General features: G+C 38.7%; 1 protein-coding gene across 4 annotated transcripts in view; it reads right to left on the reverse strand.

Moving 5' to 3' along the window:
• Nucleotides 1–20,071, reverse strand: part of bbs7 (Bardet-Biedl syndrome 7) — a 48,004-nt gene that overhangs the window by 19,093 nt on the left and 8,840 nt on the right. For 3 of the 4 annotated variants that reach the window (XM_048617555.1, XM_048617499.1, XM_048617670.1), the window contains 8 exons: nucleotides 17,036–17,222; nucleotides 15,908–15,980; nucleotides 15,063–15,179; nucleotides 13,514–13,644; nucleotides 7,404–7,488; nucleotides 4,470–4,572; nucleotides 2,633–2,825; nucleotides 2,189–2,263 (listed from right to left, as the gene is read on the reverse strand). In XM_048617555.1, coding sequence (XP_048473512.1) covers nucleotides 2,189–2,263; nucleotides 2,633–2,825; nucleotides 4,470–4,572; nucleotides 7,404–7,488; nucleotides 13,514–13,644; nucleotides 15,063–15,179; nucleotides 15,908–15,980; nucleotides 17,036–17,222 — 964 coding nt within the window. The remainder of the gene's footprint in view (nucleotides 1–2,188; nucleotides 2,264–2,632; nucleotides 2,826–4,469; nucleotides 4,573–7,403; nucleotides 7,489–13,513; nucleotides 13,645–15,062; nucleotides 15,180–15,907; nucleotides 15,981–17,035; nucleotides 17,223–20,071) is intronic. The other variant, XM_048617625.1, reaches the window with a different exon arrangement.

Here is a 20,071-nt window from a genome sequence, read left to right on the forward strand (position 1 = left end):
TAAGGAATTAGCTACTTGAAACCCTCTGTGCTGGACATAGTTCTGTGTCTTTCCATCAAGTTACTTGTTCTCCACCAGAAATAAACAATACCATACTGATGCATGCTAAATTGCATTTTGTGTTATACATCCCTTTTTCCTATGTTATTCTGAAGCCTGTTTGCCAAACCCCCTTTCTTCAGTTTACTCAGCAATTTTTTAAGATTATGGATTTGAGGAGTTTTTCCTCCAACTACTGGAAGACTAATTGCCTTAAGTTAAACATTATACTCTTTACTTTCCTCTTGAAGAAGTCTCACTATTTGCCAATCTAACTGCGTAATTTATGTATGTAAGGAAGGTAGTGAAATTGTGACTAGACTCTTCATTGTTTTCCTGCCCAAATGTATGCCGTAAGGATCCAGGAACTTCTTCATCTTGTGTCTTATAATTTTGATTTGGTTGGTCTAGTTAGAAATATTTATTGTTCCATTTCCTCCTGTGGTAAACTTACATTCACACTTCCTACTTTATTTGTGAAAACCATTGCAAAATATTTAGTTAACAGGTCTGAAAGTTTAGGTCCCTTCATTCAAGAACAGTGGCAATAGTGTTAAAAGTTAATCTAGAAACTAAATACACTGGATTGATTTTTTTTTTAAACCAGCAATTAAGACAGCGGCATAAGTGGCAGCAGGACTGAGGGACCAAGACTTGACATTTCTTCATCTTGTATCCAACAAAAGATCATGAGACAGCTGCACTGAATAAATTAAGTATATTCATTTGTCACTTGGCCAAAGTAGGGAACAGATAGCGGCCTCGTCTGGATTGTGATCCAGAAAACCAGAAATGTTGCCAGGATTATTTAAAGTAATTTTCTGTTTCCTCATATATATTGGGTGCCAATGTTGTCATCATAACTTTGTATTCCATAATGAGACTTCCTCCTTAAACTCAGAGCAGTTCTGCCCACTCTAGCTGTTCTATTACATGCCTTTAAAAGCTCTTACTATTTCCTCTTCTATTATATACTAGTCTTTTTTCTATCCTTTCAATCTCCCTTTTACCTACTTAATAACCTTTGTATATTCCTTAGGTTTTTTTTCATTATTGTTAACCTTAATTTTATCGTAAGCTTCCCAATAACCAACAGTATGGATTGCTCCATTTACCCATTGGACTTAGATGCATCCGTTTTTACCTTTTGTTTCTATTGAATCCATTAGTGAATCCAGGAGCTCCAACGAGCATTCATAATCAGATTACATCTCACAACTCTGTCAACAAAGCAGGTTAACAGCTGGACTGACACCTATTCTGCCAGGTGGTCTCATGATGAATGCCTGGTTGAACACCAAGACTCCAAAACTGAGCAAAACGTTTGCATGGCTGCAAAGGGGACAGCTAGCTTTGTTTACCTGACAGTTTGATGAGCTTTTAACACACTTCCCTCTCTTTGAAGTGTTTTCTCAATTCCTGTTTTTCCAAGAGAGTGTTTTTAAAATCTGATTGAAATGTTCATTTTGTTAAACTTGGCACTGTTACTACATAACTGATAAATTCTATACCAAACAGGGTGAGGGGCATGGGAAATTGAAAAGAGATAGAGGCGGGTGAGTGTTAAGGGCTGAAGGGCCCAACAACTATGTATAGAACTAGACTGATATCCCAATAACGGAGGCAGGACTTCCAAGCTGCTAGGCTGAGCATCTGCCACCTCAAACCAGCCTTGGGAACCCACATCCTGACTCCAACATGTACTCAACTCATAGAGAACAAACCTCCAGGTAAATGGGCTAATTTTCTAAAATCAGGAATGTGATACCAGCAATTGTTCTAACAGACAATGAAACTTCAGTCCAAAATGTCACTCAACAGAGATAAACAATATCCTCTGCAGTAGCAACATCTTTTTTGAATGCTGAATCTGATCAGTCAACAAATTATGATAAACATTACCAGCCACCATAATGCTATGCATTCAGCTAAATTCAAAGCTGGATCAGAATTTGGATTCATGATCAGTGTGTAAAAGTTATCACTTGGATAAAGCAAAGTCCCAGTTTTCATAGTGAAATATGTGGCAGGTAATAAGAATCCAATATCTGCATTCAAAGCAAATAAGAAAACAAGCCATAAGTGTTTGAATTTATTAACTATTTTTTAAAATGAAGTAACTTTGCAATAACTTGTACTTATGTCTTACCTCTGCATCACATCCACTGAAGCTGACCACTGCTGAATTTTTGTCCACATCCAATAGATCTATTGGGACATCACTCTGTGCACAGAAATAAGCAAGTAGAACAAAATTATCAGGCTCATTACCCAAACATCAAAACCAATTTTACTGCTGAAAAAGAAGTTGAAACTTTCTATCTTGAACTTATTGGGATAGAACTGCAAGAATACCAAAACTGTATAATTGTTGATTGGTTGAAGCTTTCCCACAAAGAATGCACCAAAGAAAAATTATTCCCCAAGCTTTTGCTTAAACTCAAACCAGACCTGTTGACAATGGTCGAGCCATTGCCATTGGGAATGCACCACGGAACAATGGAATAGGTAAGTGCGTAAATAAATAATGCAAAATATCGCAGATTTCTATCTATAGCATGTGACTGTCCTAAACATTTACAGTTTCTTTTACCTGTAGTAGTACATTGTCGATAGCTGTCTGCACTTCTATGGTGAGACTATAGCTCGCATCATCACGATTCAGAGTGAACTTATCATTCACACTAAAGACAGGCACCGCTGAAACTGCAGCACTCGATTGCGCTGATTGCTGGTATTTCTCACGCTCTTGAAGTACCTTCATCTGTAACTGCTCCAACTCTACCCTAATGGAGAAACAGGTTCTGTATGGTCAGTTGTATACAACACTTCAAAGAAGTGGGTAAGAAATAATTGATAAAAATTGTATTTTTCTTCATCTTTCCTAAAAGCTATAAAAGGCTTCTAAAGAACTAGTAAATCAACTCATGGGTATATTACTAAAAGAGGTCAGATGTCCTGCTGGAACATTCCAAACAGTAAAACTGGATTATTATTTCAAGATGAGGTCTATAAAATTTAATCTGGATTATAGTAAAGGGGGCATATTTTTAAGGTGAGAGGACAAAGATTTAAAAAAGGACATTGGGGCAACTTTTATTTTTACACAGAGAGTGGTTTGTGTGTCGAATGAACTGCCAGAGAAAGTGGTGGATGCAGGTACAGTTACAACATTTAGAAGACATTGGCAGGTAATAAGAATCCAATATCTGAATTCAAAGCAAATAAGAAAACAAACCCTAAGTGTTTGAATTTATTAACTTTTTTTAGAATGAAATAACTTTGCAATAACTTGTACTTACGTCTTACCTCTGCATCACATCGACTGAAGCTGACCACTGCTGAATTTTTGTCCACATCCAATAGGTCTATCTATCTATTCATGAACAGGAAAGATTTGAAGGGATATGAGCCAAGTGCAGGCAGGTGGGACGAGTTTAGTTTGGGAACATGGTTGGACTGAAGGGTCTGTTTCATGCTGTATGACTCTATGACTCTCTAAAGTATTAGCATAGATAGAATAGGTTGAAGAGCCAACGATTTGTATATGTTTACTTGTGCTTCATGGGAGGCGGCAGAAATCAGCAACACCACATTGATTGTTCTACAAAGAATGGATAACCGAGGTTCTATAATGCAGTTTTACAATAACCTGCCTAGTTTCCCCAAATTCAAGTTCAATTTCAATCTTGAAAGACCATTGTTACATAAACTAGGATTCAGCAGTATGACAGAATGCTGGTTTACAACTTGAAAGCCCTATATAGTAGTTCCCCTCCAGGACACTCACCATTCAGACTTGAAAGTATATCACCCTTCCTTCAGTGTTACTGGCTCAAAATCCTGGAATTAATAGCATTGTGGGTGTACTTACACCAAATGGACTGTAGTGGTTCAAGAAAGTAGATCACCGCCACCTTTTCAAGTGCAACTAGGGATGGGCAATGAATGCTAGTCCAACCAGCAACCTCCACATCCCATGAAAATACTGGAAATACTCAGCAAGTCAGGCAGCATCTGTAGAGGAAGAAACAGATTTAATGGCCAGAATATTGTAAGAAAGTCTGAGGTCCCACTGTCATGGTTGAAAGCAGATCCTGAACCTACAGGTGGACGATAGAATCCCAGATAGGATTTTGCCAGGAGTCAATTAAGAAGCTACCACCAGATCGAGTGTCCACATGAGGCTGGTATCCGGTCTCTCAAAACTGCCTGCTCAATCAGAAGGCTGACAGTTCAGCAGTATTGTTAACAGAGGGGTCACTGTTAAGGCTGCAGGAAGGAGATGGTGTCTCTAGTGTTTGCAAATAAAAGTTTAGATTGCTTTTTAAAATGTGCAAGGGTCAGGTGGACAGGTCCCAGTAATTGAAGTAGTGAACCTTCTAGCAACAAAGAACAGCACGTCTGAACACTACACTAGTACTTCAGACCTGATATTCATGACTTTATTCTGCATCTCCTGGTTCAGCTTCAGAGCATCAGAAGGCCCTGCCTCTCTCTGAACTGGCTCGGTTGTTAGACCCATCACCCAGCCTAAAAACCAAACATACAAAAAGCAAATATCAGCACAAAAGACAGTCATTCCTAAAACACCATTCATGATATAAACGCATACAAATCACTTTGCAAGCAAGAAACTGAAAAGAAAATTTAAATAGAGCTCATTTTATCATACATAAAGTCAGCCATTATTAAGAATTCTAGGTTTCAACTGAAATTATAAAAGTCAATTATTTTTGTAAACCAGAAAATGCATACTGAATACCATTACATTTATATTAAAACACAACAAACATCCAGCAGGTAATGTTCACAAGTGTGTTGGGTAGGTCTTTTATTTTGGTCATTTTTACCCTTCCATTTGATTGAAACAAAGACATGGAAATACACAGAACTGTTTGTAAAAGGAAGTATTATGAACTTGATATCATGCATTCCTTCAAATGGATTTAGACAGAACACAAATGTACACACAAATCAGGAATTTATTCAGTTGCTTCTACTGCATCCTTCCCTTCCCTATGCCCACCAAGCTTCTCCTAAGGTGAACTTGCATGAACCAACATATTTTTCTTGTTTATCCATTCATGCTTTCTCCAAGACCATCTTGTCCCTGAGATTAATCTCCAGCTCTCAGCTCTATTCTCACTAAACTGCTGACCATTCAACTTCCCTTCCTGATCCATGTGCTCACAGATATCATAGATATTTCCAACCTCCTGAATCTGTTTGAGTCATCCTTGCATCAAAAGTACTAAATACCAACCCTTCCTTTCCTCTACAAAATACTTCAACATTTGATCATCTCCCAGATTTATGGTCAATTTCCTGCAATCCATATATGAACATCTCCAAACATATTTTTGTCTGCAATGCTAGCCAAAGTCAAAAAATAGATCTTCTGTGTTGTACTATCCCTTCCCAATCCTCACCTGTCTGAGTATCTGACAAGGCAGATCACATCATCCTCAAATACCTTTCCCACATTTTCAAGCAGTGTTCAAACTGTTGTTCTTGGGTCTTAGTCTTTCCAATTCAGCTGTAGCCACAGAATTTCCTGCAATAGCTTCTCTTCCAACCCTGGAGTACAGCCTTTGGAGGTTCCCAAGGATTTATTCTTCATCCATTTATCTTTATCATCTATACACTGCCCCTTGGCAATATCATTCAAAAATAACGTGTTAGATTTCAAAGTTCTAAGGAAGGGTCATAGGACCCGAAATGTTAACTTTGTTTTTTCCTTCACATGCCAGACCTGCTTGGCTTTTCCAGCAACTTTGTTTTTGTTCCCCATCCACAGTTCTTTTGGTTTTTAATGTTAGATTTCAAGCGCAGAATGACAACTGCCTTCTCTACATTTCCACCTCCTCTAAACTTGTCCTGTATGTTGTGAGACTTGTTCTGCATGAGCCAACATTTTCTCTATTTAACCAATAGTGGAAACACTGAACACTACATACTCCATTTTCTAGCCAATAATTCTATATCTCCCCAGTCTCAGATTGTCCATATCTTAACTCACACCTAATTCCAAACACTATGGTGGCCTCTTGGTCCAGCATGGCAGCATCCTGGCCTGGCGCGGACTTCCAGCCTCAGGATGATTCCAGAGCAGTGTCCTGGCTTCAAGAGTTGAAGCTTGACACCATCTAGGATCAAGGCCCGGTGTGGACTACAGGCTAGGTTCCAGCATGGACTTGGTAGGAAGGACTGTTATTCTGAATTTTTTGTTTTAGTTTTATAATTGATTCCTATGATCTGCAATGCTGGACTCGTTACTTTTTTATCTTTCTAATTTTTTTTTCTAAGAATTTGTAATTAAGAATCCGTACCTTGATTGTAAGATGGCCCCATAAGTGGCAAATTGTAAATTCCCATTTGGCTACATGTGACAATAAAGATAATTTTAATTCTATTCACCACTGTACTCAATGACCTACACTGGCTTGTGGTCATTAACAGTTTAATTAAAAAGTTCTAATTCTAATATTAAAAGCTTTCACTGGCCTCTGTCCTTCTTATACCTTTAGTTTTCCCTAGTTTAAATACCTCCAATAGTTCTGCATCCTCCTATCTGGCTGTTAAGCTTCACCCTAACATTGACAAATAGTGTTTCCAGTAAGCTAGACTTTAAGGTCTGGAATTCCTTTTCACACTTTCTTTTCACCTCCTCACTTCCCTCTCCATTAAAACCTAGACCTTTGATGAATTAAGACAGTCGTACCAAATATAGCCACCTCTCCACCTTTGGCTCAGTATTAATTTCTGTCTGATCACAATCCTGTGAAGCGACTTGGCATGTTTAACTGCAGTAAAGATGCTACATAAATAATGTCACTTTTAAATGGTAGAATATAAACATTTAAAATATTTTGGAATTAATTTTTGTGCAGAACAAGATAAGTCATTAGTGTGTTCTAATCTCTAATTAAGGTGTAAGTGAAGTTGAATTTTTAATCACTATTGTTGCCATAGTCCTTGCCATTTAGAACTAGACTAAGCTGACACAAACTCAGTTCTCAAGACCTAGACAGCATTAACCTAGCCACAATACCAGCAGACTATTTTATTGCTTGGAGTAACATAGCAAAGCACAATCCTGTCTTTAATTAACGTTCACATATACATACTTTCTGGAAACATCAGTCATGAGTGGAACCATAGCTGATACCCTCCCTAGGCCAGATACAATGACAACAACTGCACTGTTGACCAGCTGAGATCAAATACTTAATCCAAATGATTAGGTTCGATGCGGTTCAGTAACAGTTAGCCAATATATTGGATATTGAGGAGGTTGTACAGATTAATTTTTGTTTCCTTAAAGTATGATCAATTCAAAAATGGAAAATCTATTTTCTTACCTGTGTATGTTGCAGTCAACACTTCATCATAACCCTCTTTGCCAACACACCCTCCTTGAATAGAAGTGATGCTTTCAGCCAAAGTCTAGAATGTGTAATTATACACAAAAATATAACTTTTGTAAATGCTCCATAAATATTTTACAGTACACGTCTTTATATCCCGAAGTAGATAAAAAAAGTTTTCATTTACTTGTTGGAATTATTTCCCTTCTGAATAAGTTATCCATCTTTCCTTCCATGGAAATATTTAAGAAGGTTTAAACATCTCTGTTGAGAAGTGCATGGGAGTAGACTGAAAATACTATTCTGTTTCTTTTCCCTCCCAATAGCTAAGGAATCTAGTGAGGACATACTGCAACTGCAACACACCAGTAATGGAAGGGCTGGATGTCGATGGCATTAGTGCAGAACAATTCAGCTGTTATACCCAAAATGTTTTCATGTTTCTTGAGTAATGCTTCAGCAGTGGACAGACAAGTGATGGTACATCAGTACGATCCTGACTTGAACTTTTTAGATGGTGGAGAGGGTTTTCAGAGATCAGTGAGAGTGTCATTAAATACAATGTAACAAATATTCTGAACATCTGCCCAGATCACAGGATAGATTGCAAGCTGATAGGCTAGGAACAGTAAGGCAATAAACTGAATTATTCACTTTCACAGCATTGGTGAAGATAATTTAATTGAAACAAGTAAAATTTAATCATTATCCTACAAAATCATAGAATTATGGAATTGATAAGGAGTGGAAGGAGGCCATTCAACTCATTGGCACTAGGTAATTGAACCAGCACAGGCACAATCTCCTGCCTTTTCCCCCATGTCCCTGCACACCATTTCTATCCAAATAATCATCCAATGTCCTCAGCATGTTCCATACCCTAATGACGCACTGAGAGAAAACGTTTTTTCTTATATCGCCCTTTCTCCGTTTGTACATCACTTTAAAGTTATGCCCTCTTTCTTCTTCCTTCTGCGAGCAGGAACAGCTTCTCCCCATCTATACTGTCCATCCGGCTTCTGATTTGGAAAACTTTCAAATCTGCTCTCAGCTGCCTTCTCTTCATGGAGAACAGTCCCAACTTCATCAATCTACCTTCATAAGTAAAGTTTCCTATTCCTGGAGTCATTCTTGTAAACTGTTTCTGCACTGTCTCCGAAGCATTCACATCTTTCTTATAATGTGGCACCTGCAATTGTACATAATACTCCAGCTGAGATCTAACAGTGTCTTGTACAAGTTCAACATCAGCTCCTTGCTCTTGTACTCTATACACCTATTAATAAAGCCGAGAACACTGTATTTTTTATTAACTACTCTCTCCACTTGACTTGCAACTTTCAACAGTCTGTGCACACATACACCCAGGTCCCTCTGACCCTACACCCCCTTTAGAATTGCACTCATCATTTTATGGTCTTTCAATGCTTTTCTGACCAAAATGCATACATCACATTTCTCTGCACTGAAACAAATTTGTCACCTATTATGCCCACTCAACCAACTTGTCAATGTCCTTTTGGATTTCCATCCTGTCCTCTTAACAGGTTACAATTTTTCCAAATTTAGTGTCAACTGCAAACTCTGACATTGTCTCCTGCACACTAAGATCCAGATCATTAATATAAATCAGGAAAAGCAAATGTCCCAATACCGACCCCTGGGGAACTCTGCCTCAAAACTTCTTCCAACTCAAAAAAATCCATTGTCCATCAGTCTGTGTTTCCTATCACTCGGCTAACTTTGTACCCATGTAACTACTATCCCTGTTATATCATGATCTATAATTTTCCTTACAAGGCTGTTGTGTGGCACTGTATCAAACGTATTCAGAAAATCCACATATACCACATCAACAGCGTCACCCTCACCAACCGTTTCTGCTACCTCTTCAAAAGAAACTCCAGCAAATAAGTTAAACACAATTTACCCTTTAGAAATCTGTGCTGACTCTTCCTAATCAATCCACATTTTTCCTTGCGATTAATAATTCTATCCAGAATAATTATTTCTAGATGTTTCTCCACCACCAAAGTTAAACTAACTGGTCTATTATTGCTGGAATTATCCTCACAACCTCTCTTGAACAAGGCCATTATGTTTGTAATTCTCTAGTCTTCAGAGGCCAAGGAAGACTGAGAGATTATGGCTAGTGCGTCCGCAATTTCTACCCTCACTTCCTTCAAAATCCTTGGATGCTTCTCATTTGGTCCCAGTGCCTTGTCAAGCGCTAAAAAACTATCCAATACTTATTCCTTATTAATTTTGAACTCTTTTAGTGACAAAATTTCCCCCTCTGTCACCATGGCTGGGCAGTATCCCCTTCTTTTATGAAGTCAAATGCACAGTATTTATTTAACTCTTCAGTCATGCCTCTGCATTCTTGTGTCAATTCCTCTTTTGCTTTCAGATCAGACCTAAAATAATGTCTCTTTTAAAACTAAAACAGAAATGCAAAAAACACTCACCAGATCAGTCATTATCTAAGTAGATAAAACACTTTTATACTTCAGGTAAAGACACTTCAGCAGAACAGATGAGCAACATTTAAAAAGAAATGGAACAAAGACAATGGGCATGGAATCAAAACACAAAAGCACCCACACAGATAATATTAAGAACTTTAAACATGGGACATCATAAAGCATCATGAAATAAATTAAAACACGGATACCCCAAATGTTCCAAATCATTTAGCCAACAATGCAGAAAACTGCTTAGCTCGGGAAGGTCTTCAAAAAGCAGGACTAATTCAATCCACCCAATTAATGTCACAACAATCACCTCCAACATCAATAAAGTGATGGAAGGTGTTATCAACAGTGTTATGGAACAGCACTTACTCAGTAATCTGCTTACCAATGCTCAGTTTGGATTCCACCAGGGCCACACAGCTTCATACATTATTACATTCTTGGCCCAAACAGCTGAATTCAAGAGCTAAGAGGAGAGTGATTGTCCAAGAGATCAAGGTAGCATTTGACTGAGTCTGGCATCAAGTTTTCATGGCAAAACCAAAGTCAATGAATTCAACTGAAACCTGGCTGGAATCATACCTAACACAAAGGAAGATGTTTGGGATTGCTTAAGGCCAAATCATCACAGCCCCAGAACATCATTACAGGAGTTCCTCAGGATATTGTCTGACACCTAAGCATCCTCAGCTGCTTCGTTACCTTGGTAGAAAGGTCATTAAAGTCAAAAATTGGGACATTCGAAGTTAATTACACATTGTTTCAGTATCTGCGGTGTTGAGAATGTTATTAAAGTCAGTGTCCACATATATCCAGGACAACATTCAGGTTTGGGGTAATAAGTGGAGAATAACATTCATACCACATAAGTGTCAGGAAATGACCAGATCCAATAAAAAAGAATCTAGTCAATTCTCCTTGATGCTCAAGGGCATTACTGCAATTGACTATACTATCATCAACATCCTGGAATTACCACTGACGAAAAACTCAACTGGACGAGCCACTTAAAAATTTTGGTTACAAGAGCAATCCCGAAGCTAGGATTTCAGGGACAAATAACTCATCATCCGACTTCCCAAAAATCTGGGGACTATCTGTAAGGCAGAAGTCAGGATTTTGACGGAATATTCTCCATTTGCCTGGATGAACGTGCTTCAACACCACCTAGAAAAGCTTAACATCACCCGGGCCAAAACAGTCCTCAGTTGGCACCCTTTCACCACTTTAAATAACTACTCCCTCCATTAGCAGTGCATACTGGTGTGCACTAACTACAGATTTATGCAGCAGCTGATCAAGATTCCTTCAAGGGCACTTTTCAAACCAGTGATCTCTACCACCAAGTAGGAGATTGCTGGCTTATTGGAACACCCCCACCTACAAGTTTCAAAGCACTATCTTGATTTAGAAATAAATCACCATTCCTTCAATCTCACTGACTCAAAGTTTATCAAGTCCATTAAAGCACAATGGGTTTACCTACACCACATGGACTGCAACAGTTGAAGAAGGCACCAGATATCACTTTCTCAAGGGCATTTAGAAATGGGTAATAAATGCAAGTCTTGCCAGAGATGCTTAAATCCCTTAAATGATTAAAAAGATATGTAACTATTGCAGAAAAGTGTGCATATATATGTATTCTTAAATATATGTATGTGTATTGCAAGTATTGCAGATCACAAAGAGGCTAGTGACAAAATTAAAGAGGATCTATACAAGTTAATGGAATTGACAGATTCATAGCAGATTAAACAGAGAGAGAACTGGGATATATTTTGGCAGGAACAAGAAATGACAATATAACCTAAAAGATGCAACTCTAAATAGAGTTCAAGAGGAAAAAGATCTGGGGGTATACGTACACAGACTGTTGGAGACAGTAGGACAGACTGAGAAAGTTTACAAAGTATACAGAATCCTGGCCTTTGTGGAAAAAAAAGAGATGCAAATACAAAAGCAAGAGAATCATCATGAACCCGTTTCTCAACTGAAATATTCTGTCCAATTCTAGGAACTTCACTTGGGAAGGATGTGAAGGCTTTCGAAAGAGTAAAGATTACAAAAATGGTCCAGGGATGAGGGAATTCAATGATGGATTAAGATCAGAGAAGGTTCAAAAGACTGATGGGAGTGCTCAAGATCATGAATGGTCCAGAGTAGAAAGAGAAAAACTGCTCTTATTGGACATGTCAAAATAATCAAAGATAACATGAGGGGCTGGACTTCATGGCACCCTACTTGGTTGTTTTCAGCAGGGGGGAGTACACACATAGCATTAGATAGCTTTCCCACCATGTTCCTGTCCACCCTAACTGGTCTGCTTAATAAAAATGGGGAGAGGAGGGCGAGGTGTGGAAAAGGGTCACACAGTCCCACCCATCTTTAGGACTGTTGAGCCCCTTAAGGTTGTCAGTTATTGCCACTTAAGGCCTTCGGTCCACTCCAGTGCCCGGAAGGTGAGAGTGTGATGGCTACTTTTTACCCACCAAATTGGTGAAAAGGAAGAAGGTGGGGTGATGCAGGAAATACATCATTTTGTGGGTGCCATGTACACATCAGGGAGCAATTCCTAACTACCCACCTTTATACCTCCAAATTTCACCCCCATCCCTAAGGTGCCATATCCCTCCCCCACCGGAAAAACCCAGGACTTGCTCATCTCCAGCATCCATGACATTTCTTTACAAGACTATTTGTAGTCCCAGGAAATGGCACTGATGGGACTGCACAAGTGGCCAGTCAATCTAAGAGCACTCACAGTGTGGTTTGTTGGAGTGTGGCCTTTACTCTTTCAAAGGATGAGTCAAAGGAAAACCTTTTTCCCTGAAACACAGTTATGTTCTACAATTCTGTGCTCAATGGAGAGGTGGAAGTACATTCAGTTGTGACTTTCAAAAGAAAATTGGATAAGTAAAATTGAGAGACTAATTAAATTGCTCTTTGAGATAGTCAACACAGCCTTGTTCTGATACATGTCGTTCTTCTGTACCATAATCAGTCTATGATTCTGTCAGTTTTCAGTATTAGGATTGCGTAGTTTATAGAACAGAATGTTATGTAAAGCTGTCATTTATAAGAAAAGTGCACAATACAAAAATTTTTAATTTTTCACATTTGCATTATTTGCTGTCAGAAGACTCTGCCCATATTTATACTGACTCATTAAGATGCAATGACACTAGTTTCTTGTTAGGAACTGTTAACAAATTAAATTGCAGATTTAATGTTCTAAATAAATCTCTTCCTGATCCCATTTAAGTAATGAAATGGATGTCAAACAAAGTAGCCTTTCAAATTCTTGAAATCAGTAAGCCCAAAGTCTTAGCTGGTTAAAAATGTCACGGCAATCAGGTGCCCTAAATACATTAAAAGAATGAATGTTATTTTAAATAAAATATGTATGCAATACCAAATGAGGGGGAAAGATAAAAGGAGAAAGAAAAGGGGTAAAAATACAAACGAGTGAGAGTGAGAAAAATCACGTAATAAAAGAAATGTCTATACCAATGGGTTTAATTCCATTTCAAAACAAAACTTTATATGTAAAATCAAGTGTTTACACTTAGGAGTTAATTAACCTACATTTTGAACTACAACTTTAAGTCCGAAGGAATGAAAACTTACATGTTCAAATCGAAGAACAGGCTCATTGTTGTCATTGAACCCATACATTTCCACTATTCCATCATCACGGCCAACAAGCAGCTCTTTGACTCCGTCTCCCAGAACATCATAGTAGTCAACACACAGAACGCCTGCAGTCCATGCAAAACAAAAGGAATGTTTATTTTTCTCACCTATATCATTATTATTCTATTCAGTTGACCAAATACTTCGTATAATTCTCATCCCAAATTCTGTTCCAGGTATCACAACATTCTAATTTGGACCTATATTTTAGACCCCTAAAAGAACCTGGTTGAGATCCTTGAATTCTACACACTGTACGTTCATTTTCCGAACAAGGACAATTTGTCCAAAGGCAATTATGAACGGGTCTTTGCCAGCATTGACCAGCAAACAGGAACAGAACTTCAGCATTTATTTCCTCTCTCATTCAGAGATACCATGGGCAACTGTGGTAGGCCCCCACACATCATCTTGAAATACAGGAGATAAGGAATCAGTGATCAGGAATTTAATCTGTAGCCTTAAAAATTGCAAATCACAATACTATGCCAACGCATTTATGTAGTGAGCTATTGAAGGAAGTCGCAAATTTTTATTTAATGCCGGCTTTGAGCAGAGATACATTTCATTGTTACAACATATGACAGATAAATGGGTTTTGGACCAAAGATTTAACGTATGCACCGAACTGCACAACGGGTGAGCTGGCTGGAATTTCCCACCTCTAGACCATTTCCCAGGCACGTCCGACAGTGAGATGGCAATTACCTGCAATGTGGTGGACAGCTTGGTTATTTAATTTAAGAACATATTCAGGTTAATAAGAGGCTTGTTGGAGTTTTTCAGTCTGCCTGTCAGCTCCTACAACATAGAGCCAAAGATGTAGCAGACTGGGATGCCGAACCCTAGGATCGATTTGTTGCCAACATATCTACTCGGTCACAGCTACAGTCATAATTGAAGTCTATGAGCTGTGCGCATTTCTTTTTCACAAGTTTGTTAACTGCAGAGATTACCTCTTCTCTCCCTTTCTTACAATGGCAGCTGCAGTTCCTTTAGTGCTAATGGGCATCCCATTTGTTCCACAGCACTGGGAACCCATCAATCATGTCTGGCCACCATCTATGCCTTTCAATGTTGTGCCAAGATTTTTGGATATGCTACATGGTCAATATCCAAATTTGATCCTGCAGTCAAGATAACAACTCCAAAAGGATAACAACTTAATTAATATGGGCCAAACTTTGGCATGAAGTTCAAACAATATTTTGAACTAAAAAAATGCCAGTGCAAGGTAAAACAATACTGAAACAGGCCCTTTTAAAAACTGATGAAATGATTTGAAATAAACATGCCTAATAATGGGTGGAAGTGCCCAATGTTGAAATTAAATATATCTTATCAATTCTTTAATTGCTTTATCCCATTTTAACTCAAGTGATAGAGAATGTGCTAAATGAACAAAAGGGCAACTATTTCTCAGAGAAAGAAAACAATTATAAAAGTATCTCAAAGTTATTCAACAACACAAAGCAGTCCTTGCCTCCCCTCTTTTTCTCATTGGAGATTTCCCAACGATGCAATGGAGAGCTTTTTGTGATCTGGACCAGTCCTAATTTCCCATCACATGTTCCGTAAAGTAGGTCTTCTCCCGTGTCCCCTAAGCATATTGAATAATTAGACAATTTGCAGTTAACTGACCGTACACTAGATCACAGTACCTACAAAGAAAACTAATATAGTCAAAACATGTTTCTTGAATGGAACAATCAAAAGAGATGTTGTTGGGACAAAGTGCACAAGTCGACTGTTCCAGACAAAGTGATGAGGTGAGCAATGATCATGTTGCTACAAGGACTTATCACTGCTTGCCAATTTGATCGTTTTTCCCCCTTTTATTTGCTCGAAAAAATGGTTTATTGCTGATATTAGTCACGTTACTCAAAGATGAAATGGTAACTAAAGCAACAGGAAGACAAATCATTTGCGCCCACTTGGTATTCACATTGCTTTGTTTCCACCATGAATTTGGGAATTCTTTATTCAGTAACATTCTATACTAGATATTACACAAAGTTTCTTCCTTATAGCATTACTTAGTTGAATGTGATGTAGAGAAGTGAAATGGCTGAGGTCACGGCTTTGCCTGTCCTCTCTTGTTAGCAAAGCAAAAGAAGTTTGATAATAAAATGTGCATGATGAAAATGATATTGTAGCATCACCATATACTGAACCTGCGTGAAAACAACCTGATATTAGTTCCTGCAACCCTGGGCATTTTGGAAGTTATCATTTTACTCCAGATCATTGTTGATCTTTCAATGCATGACCAATTGTTGCTGAATAAATCAGTAATAATTCTACACACAACACTAACTTCATACTTGCCTCCATTTCCATTGTGTAATGCTAGGACTTTAGGTGCTCCAGGAACTTCCACTTCATACAACAGGTCAGATCCCTGGTAAAATACATCAAAGCTGTCAATTATATTAAACATGATGTAATCAGAGACAACATTAAAATGTCAGAAATGCACTAACTTATATTTCCAAAAATCAATTTAAAAATGTTAAAAAATATAATATGCTGATGCTGTAGAAGCAAGAGATTAAAAACCTATAACTGGAAGATACTTAAATGATTCACTGGGCCATTGAGGTTTACAGCATGAGGCCATTCAACCCATCATCTCTGAACATTACTTTTACTTAAGTAATTTAAAACTAAGCCTACAAACAAACCTTTCCCAATATCCCAACATTTTTCTCCACTCAAATATTCAGGGTTAGTCCATCTATTTTTCCACCATTACTTTTTCATTATTTATCTGCATCCAAGACCCCATCACCCACTGTAAACAATAGCGTTATGTAAAAGTCTCTAAACCAAATTTCTACAACAATACCGTTACTTATTTCTGCACCAATAATCTTATTTTACTCAGCTCAGACAGCTTGTACTTTAGAGAGATATCTTCATATACTAGTACACAGACTCTCTCTCTGCAGCTCTATACAAATGAATCCATGAAGCTCTTTTAACCATACCCAATTATGAACCTGTTATATTTCATACTCTCATTACTGACTCATTAACTGACAATGAAAATATATCCTAACTAGTTTCTTTTGAAGCCTGGTCAAAGATTGTTCTCCACTTTCCAGGTTAAACTTGACTGTCTATCTCTGTATCTCTTGTTTATCTTCCTGAGTTGACTGACAGAGGGAAGATCTGTGAAAATATCCTTCTGTATCCAGAACCAGAGATCTTTCAATATAACAGACATAAAGAGCTTCTCATTCACAAAGGCATGCAAAAAAATGGTCATCATTTACGGTTGATAGTGAAACAATGTCAAAACTTATTTCATTACTATTTTCCCAACTAGTCATTTTAATATTTCTTTTCTAAAATGTATGCAAATATGTTTCATATTAAAACAAACAGATCTTCCCAAATGTAATTTATTGGAAAATAGTCAAAAATTATACAATAACAAATCTGTTGCTTTACCTTCAAAACTCTGAGCACCCGATCTTGGCAGGCTAGTATGGGTGTAATGTGACCTATTTTTTCCACTGGTAAGCAGATTATATCATCGATCTTGTCACTGGAAAGGTAATAGTCCTGATCTTTACAGTCACAGTAGTGATTATAGATATAGTTTGCACACAAGAAAAGGTCTGCACCAGACACGTACCTATAAGGAATCAATATACAGTCAGAATTTTCTGAATATATATGATGCAAGTGAAAAGGCAATTGAAAACACACAAGTACATTTTCAGTGGAAATAATTAAAGAAAACACATTACACTGCAAATTGGCAGTGTTTTGTCTGGCCAGATGATAGTGTTGACCACCACAGCGCAAACTGTGTTAAACATCAATTGGAATGGCACATGACCCGCAAATGGAAGTCTCTATTGAATTTACTTGGCCAAAAGTTCGCTGGCCTGCTTTCTCTGAGCCTTTTCCTTGGTCAGTTTGATAACTCCAGAGGCCAGTATCCTGTCACTAAGTCACCCTTTAGTTACATGTGGAAAGTCCTTTACACCGATCCAGCATCCTCAAAGCCAGGTCTTAGAATGGCAGGATGTCTAACACTCCTGTTTTTAATCTGTCAGCCAGAGCTCCTTGATTGAACTCGATTAACAGTCCCAATCAGGGAACTCACATTTTGGGAGGTCCACTTGGCTGATCTTGTTACAATTACTTCAGTTCACTTTCGATTTCTCCTGCTTCTTCCAATTTCCCTCAAAACACTGTCCGCAGGTCACAACTATCAGTGACTGTTTCCCAGTTGTCAGTATCAATATCACTATGTGAAGCAGCATGGTGGCTCAGTGGTTAACACTGCTGCTTCACAGCACCAGGAACCGGAGTTCAATTCCACCATCAGGTGATCATCTGTGGAATTTGCACATTCTCCCCATGTCTGTGTGGATTTCTAGTGGGTGCTCTGGTTTCCTCCCACAGTCCAGTATGTGCAGGTTAGGTGGATTGGCTATGCTAAATTGATTTGATTTTGATTTGATTTATTACTGTCATGTGTACTGAGGTACTGTGAAAACTGTTGTTTTACATGCAAATTGTACGATACAAGTGCATCAGGGTAACAGAACAGAGTGCAGGATACAGTGTTACAACTGCCAAGAAGGTGCAGAGACAGAGATCAACATTAACATTTAATATGTTCATACTTGTTTCAAACTTTTATATCTTCTGCCTAATGGGTGAAAGAAAGTATAATCAGGATGGGAGACGTCTTTGATTATGTTGGTTGCTTTCCCAATGCAGCAGAAAGATGATGAAGTCAGTGAATGGAGGTTGGTTTGCATGACAGACTGGGCTGTGTTCACAACTCTTTGCAGTTTCTTGCAGTCCAGGGAAGAGCAGGTGCCATATCACGCAATGATGCACCTAGACAGGATGCTTTCTATGGTGCATCTATAAAGATTTGTAAGAACCCTTATGGACAAGCCAAATTTCTTTAACCTCCTAAGGAAGAAGAGGTCTTGTTGTGCTTTCTTGACCGTCGTGTAAACCTGGGCAGGTCAGGACAGATTGTTGGTGATCGTCACCCCCAGGAACCTGACGCCTCAGTACCATTGACTCAGAAAGGGGTATGCCCTCCACTCCACTTCCTGAAGTCAATGCCCAGCTCCTTCATTTTGCTGGCATTGATGGAGAGATTGTGGTCTTTATACTATGCCGCTAAGCACTCGATATCTTTGCCCCGTAGTATCCAGGATGTACAAGCTAGGTGAATTAGCCATGGTAAATGTGGGGTTACAGAGAAGTGGGCTGTGGGGCTAGGTCTGGGTGGGATGCTCTTTGGAGGGTGGATGCAGACTCAATGGGTCAAATGGCCTCTTTCCACAGTGTAGGGATTCTATGAATAAAATTGTCTCGAAATTTCAAGCTTTGTAAGGTCTGGCTCTAATTTTTAGATAACTTCCATCAATTCTCCCTTCCTTCATCTTACCATGTCCTAGTCCTAAACTCCTCAGCCAACAGGAAAAAACGTATTTATCTGTAACCCATCTGTCCCCCTCCCCGAATATCTTGTAAATTTCGATAAAAGCATCCCTTAAATCTGAATTTATAATATCCCCCATGAATGCAACCCTTCTGGAGTTTAGATATAAAACTAAAAAATCCACACTGCAGTTCTTGCAAAGCCAATATATTCTCCTGAGGGTGTTGTGACCAGTATTACTCTCAGTTCTCCAAATGTGGTCACACAGGACTTTGTATAGCTGAAACATTACTTCTATGCCCTTGTAGTCTTGATTTCTCCACGTAAAGATCGGCGTTTCAATAACCTTTTGATAACTTTCTGTGTGTGTTCATTACATTTTAACAACCATCAGTCTCAAAGTCACCATGTGAGACAGCAAGGTGGCTCAGTGTTTAGCACGGTTGCCTCACACTACCAGGGACCCAGGTTCGATTCCAGCCATGCTAGATTGCCCCATAGTGTCCAGGGATGTGCAGTTTAAGTGGCTTAGCCATGGTAAATGCTGGGTCACACGGATGGAGTGTGGGGCTGGGTCTGGATGGGGGTCCTTTTCAGAGGTTGGAGCGGACTTGATGGGCCAAATGGCCTCTTTTTGCACTGTAGGGATTCTATATCTTACTTACAAGTGTCCTTACAGCAGAGGTATAAATGCCCAAGAGGTTGGGAGTAATGGTCACTTTGCTGCACAGAAGGTCACTGTACAGAAACTTGGTGACATTATCCTGCCAATAGATGCTGAGGATACATCAGAAATAGTGAAGGTGGAAACTGTTCTGCTTTGTCTTGTGGCCTAAAGTATACTGTTCAGGTCTCATTACTGCAGAAGAGTGTGCTAAGGATGCAGACTTCATCGACTTGCAGCTTAGTGTTATCTGTCAGGTCGCAGACATTCCACACACTTACTCAGCTTGGACTTAACAGTTGCAGATTTTGCGATGAATGTGTTGATTCAGCATTAAGCGACAGATTGTGATGACTGTAGATCCTAAATATGTAAAGTTATCAACAAACACCATCATGACATT

This window comes from Rhincodon typus, chromosome 1 (assembly GCF_021869965.1).
Source record: "Rhincodon typus isolate 14 chromosome 1, sRhiTyp1.1, whole genome shotgun sequence".
In the NCBI taxonomy this organism is placed as follows: Eukaryota; Metazoa; Chordata; class Chondrichthyes; order Orectolobiformes; family Rhincodontidae; genus Rhincodon; species Rhincodon typus.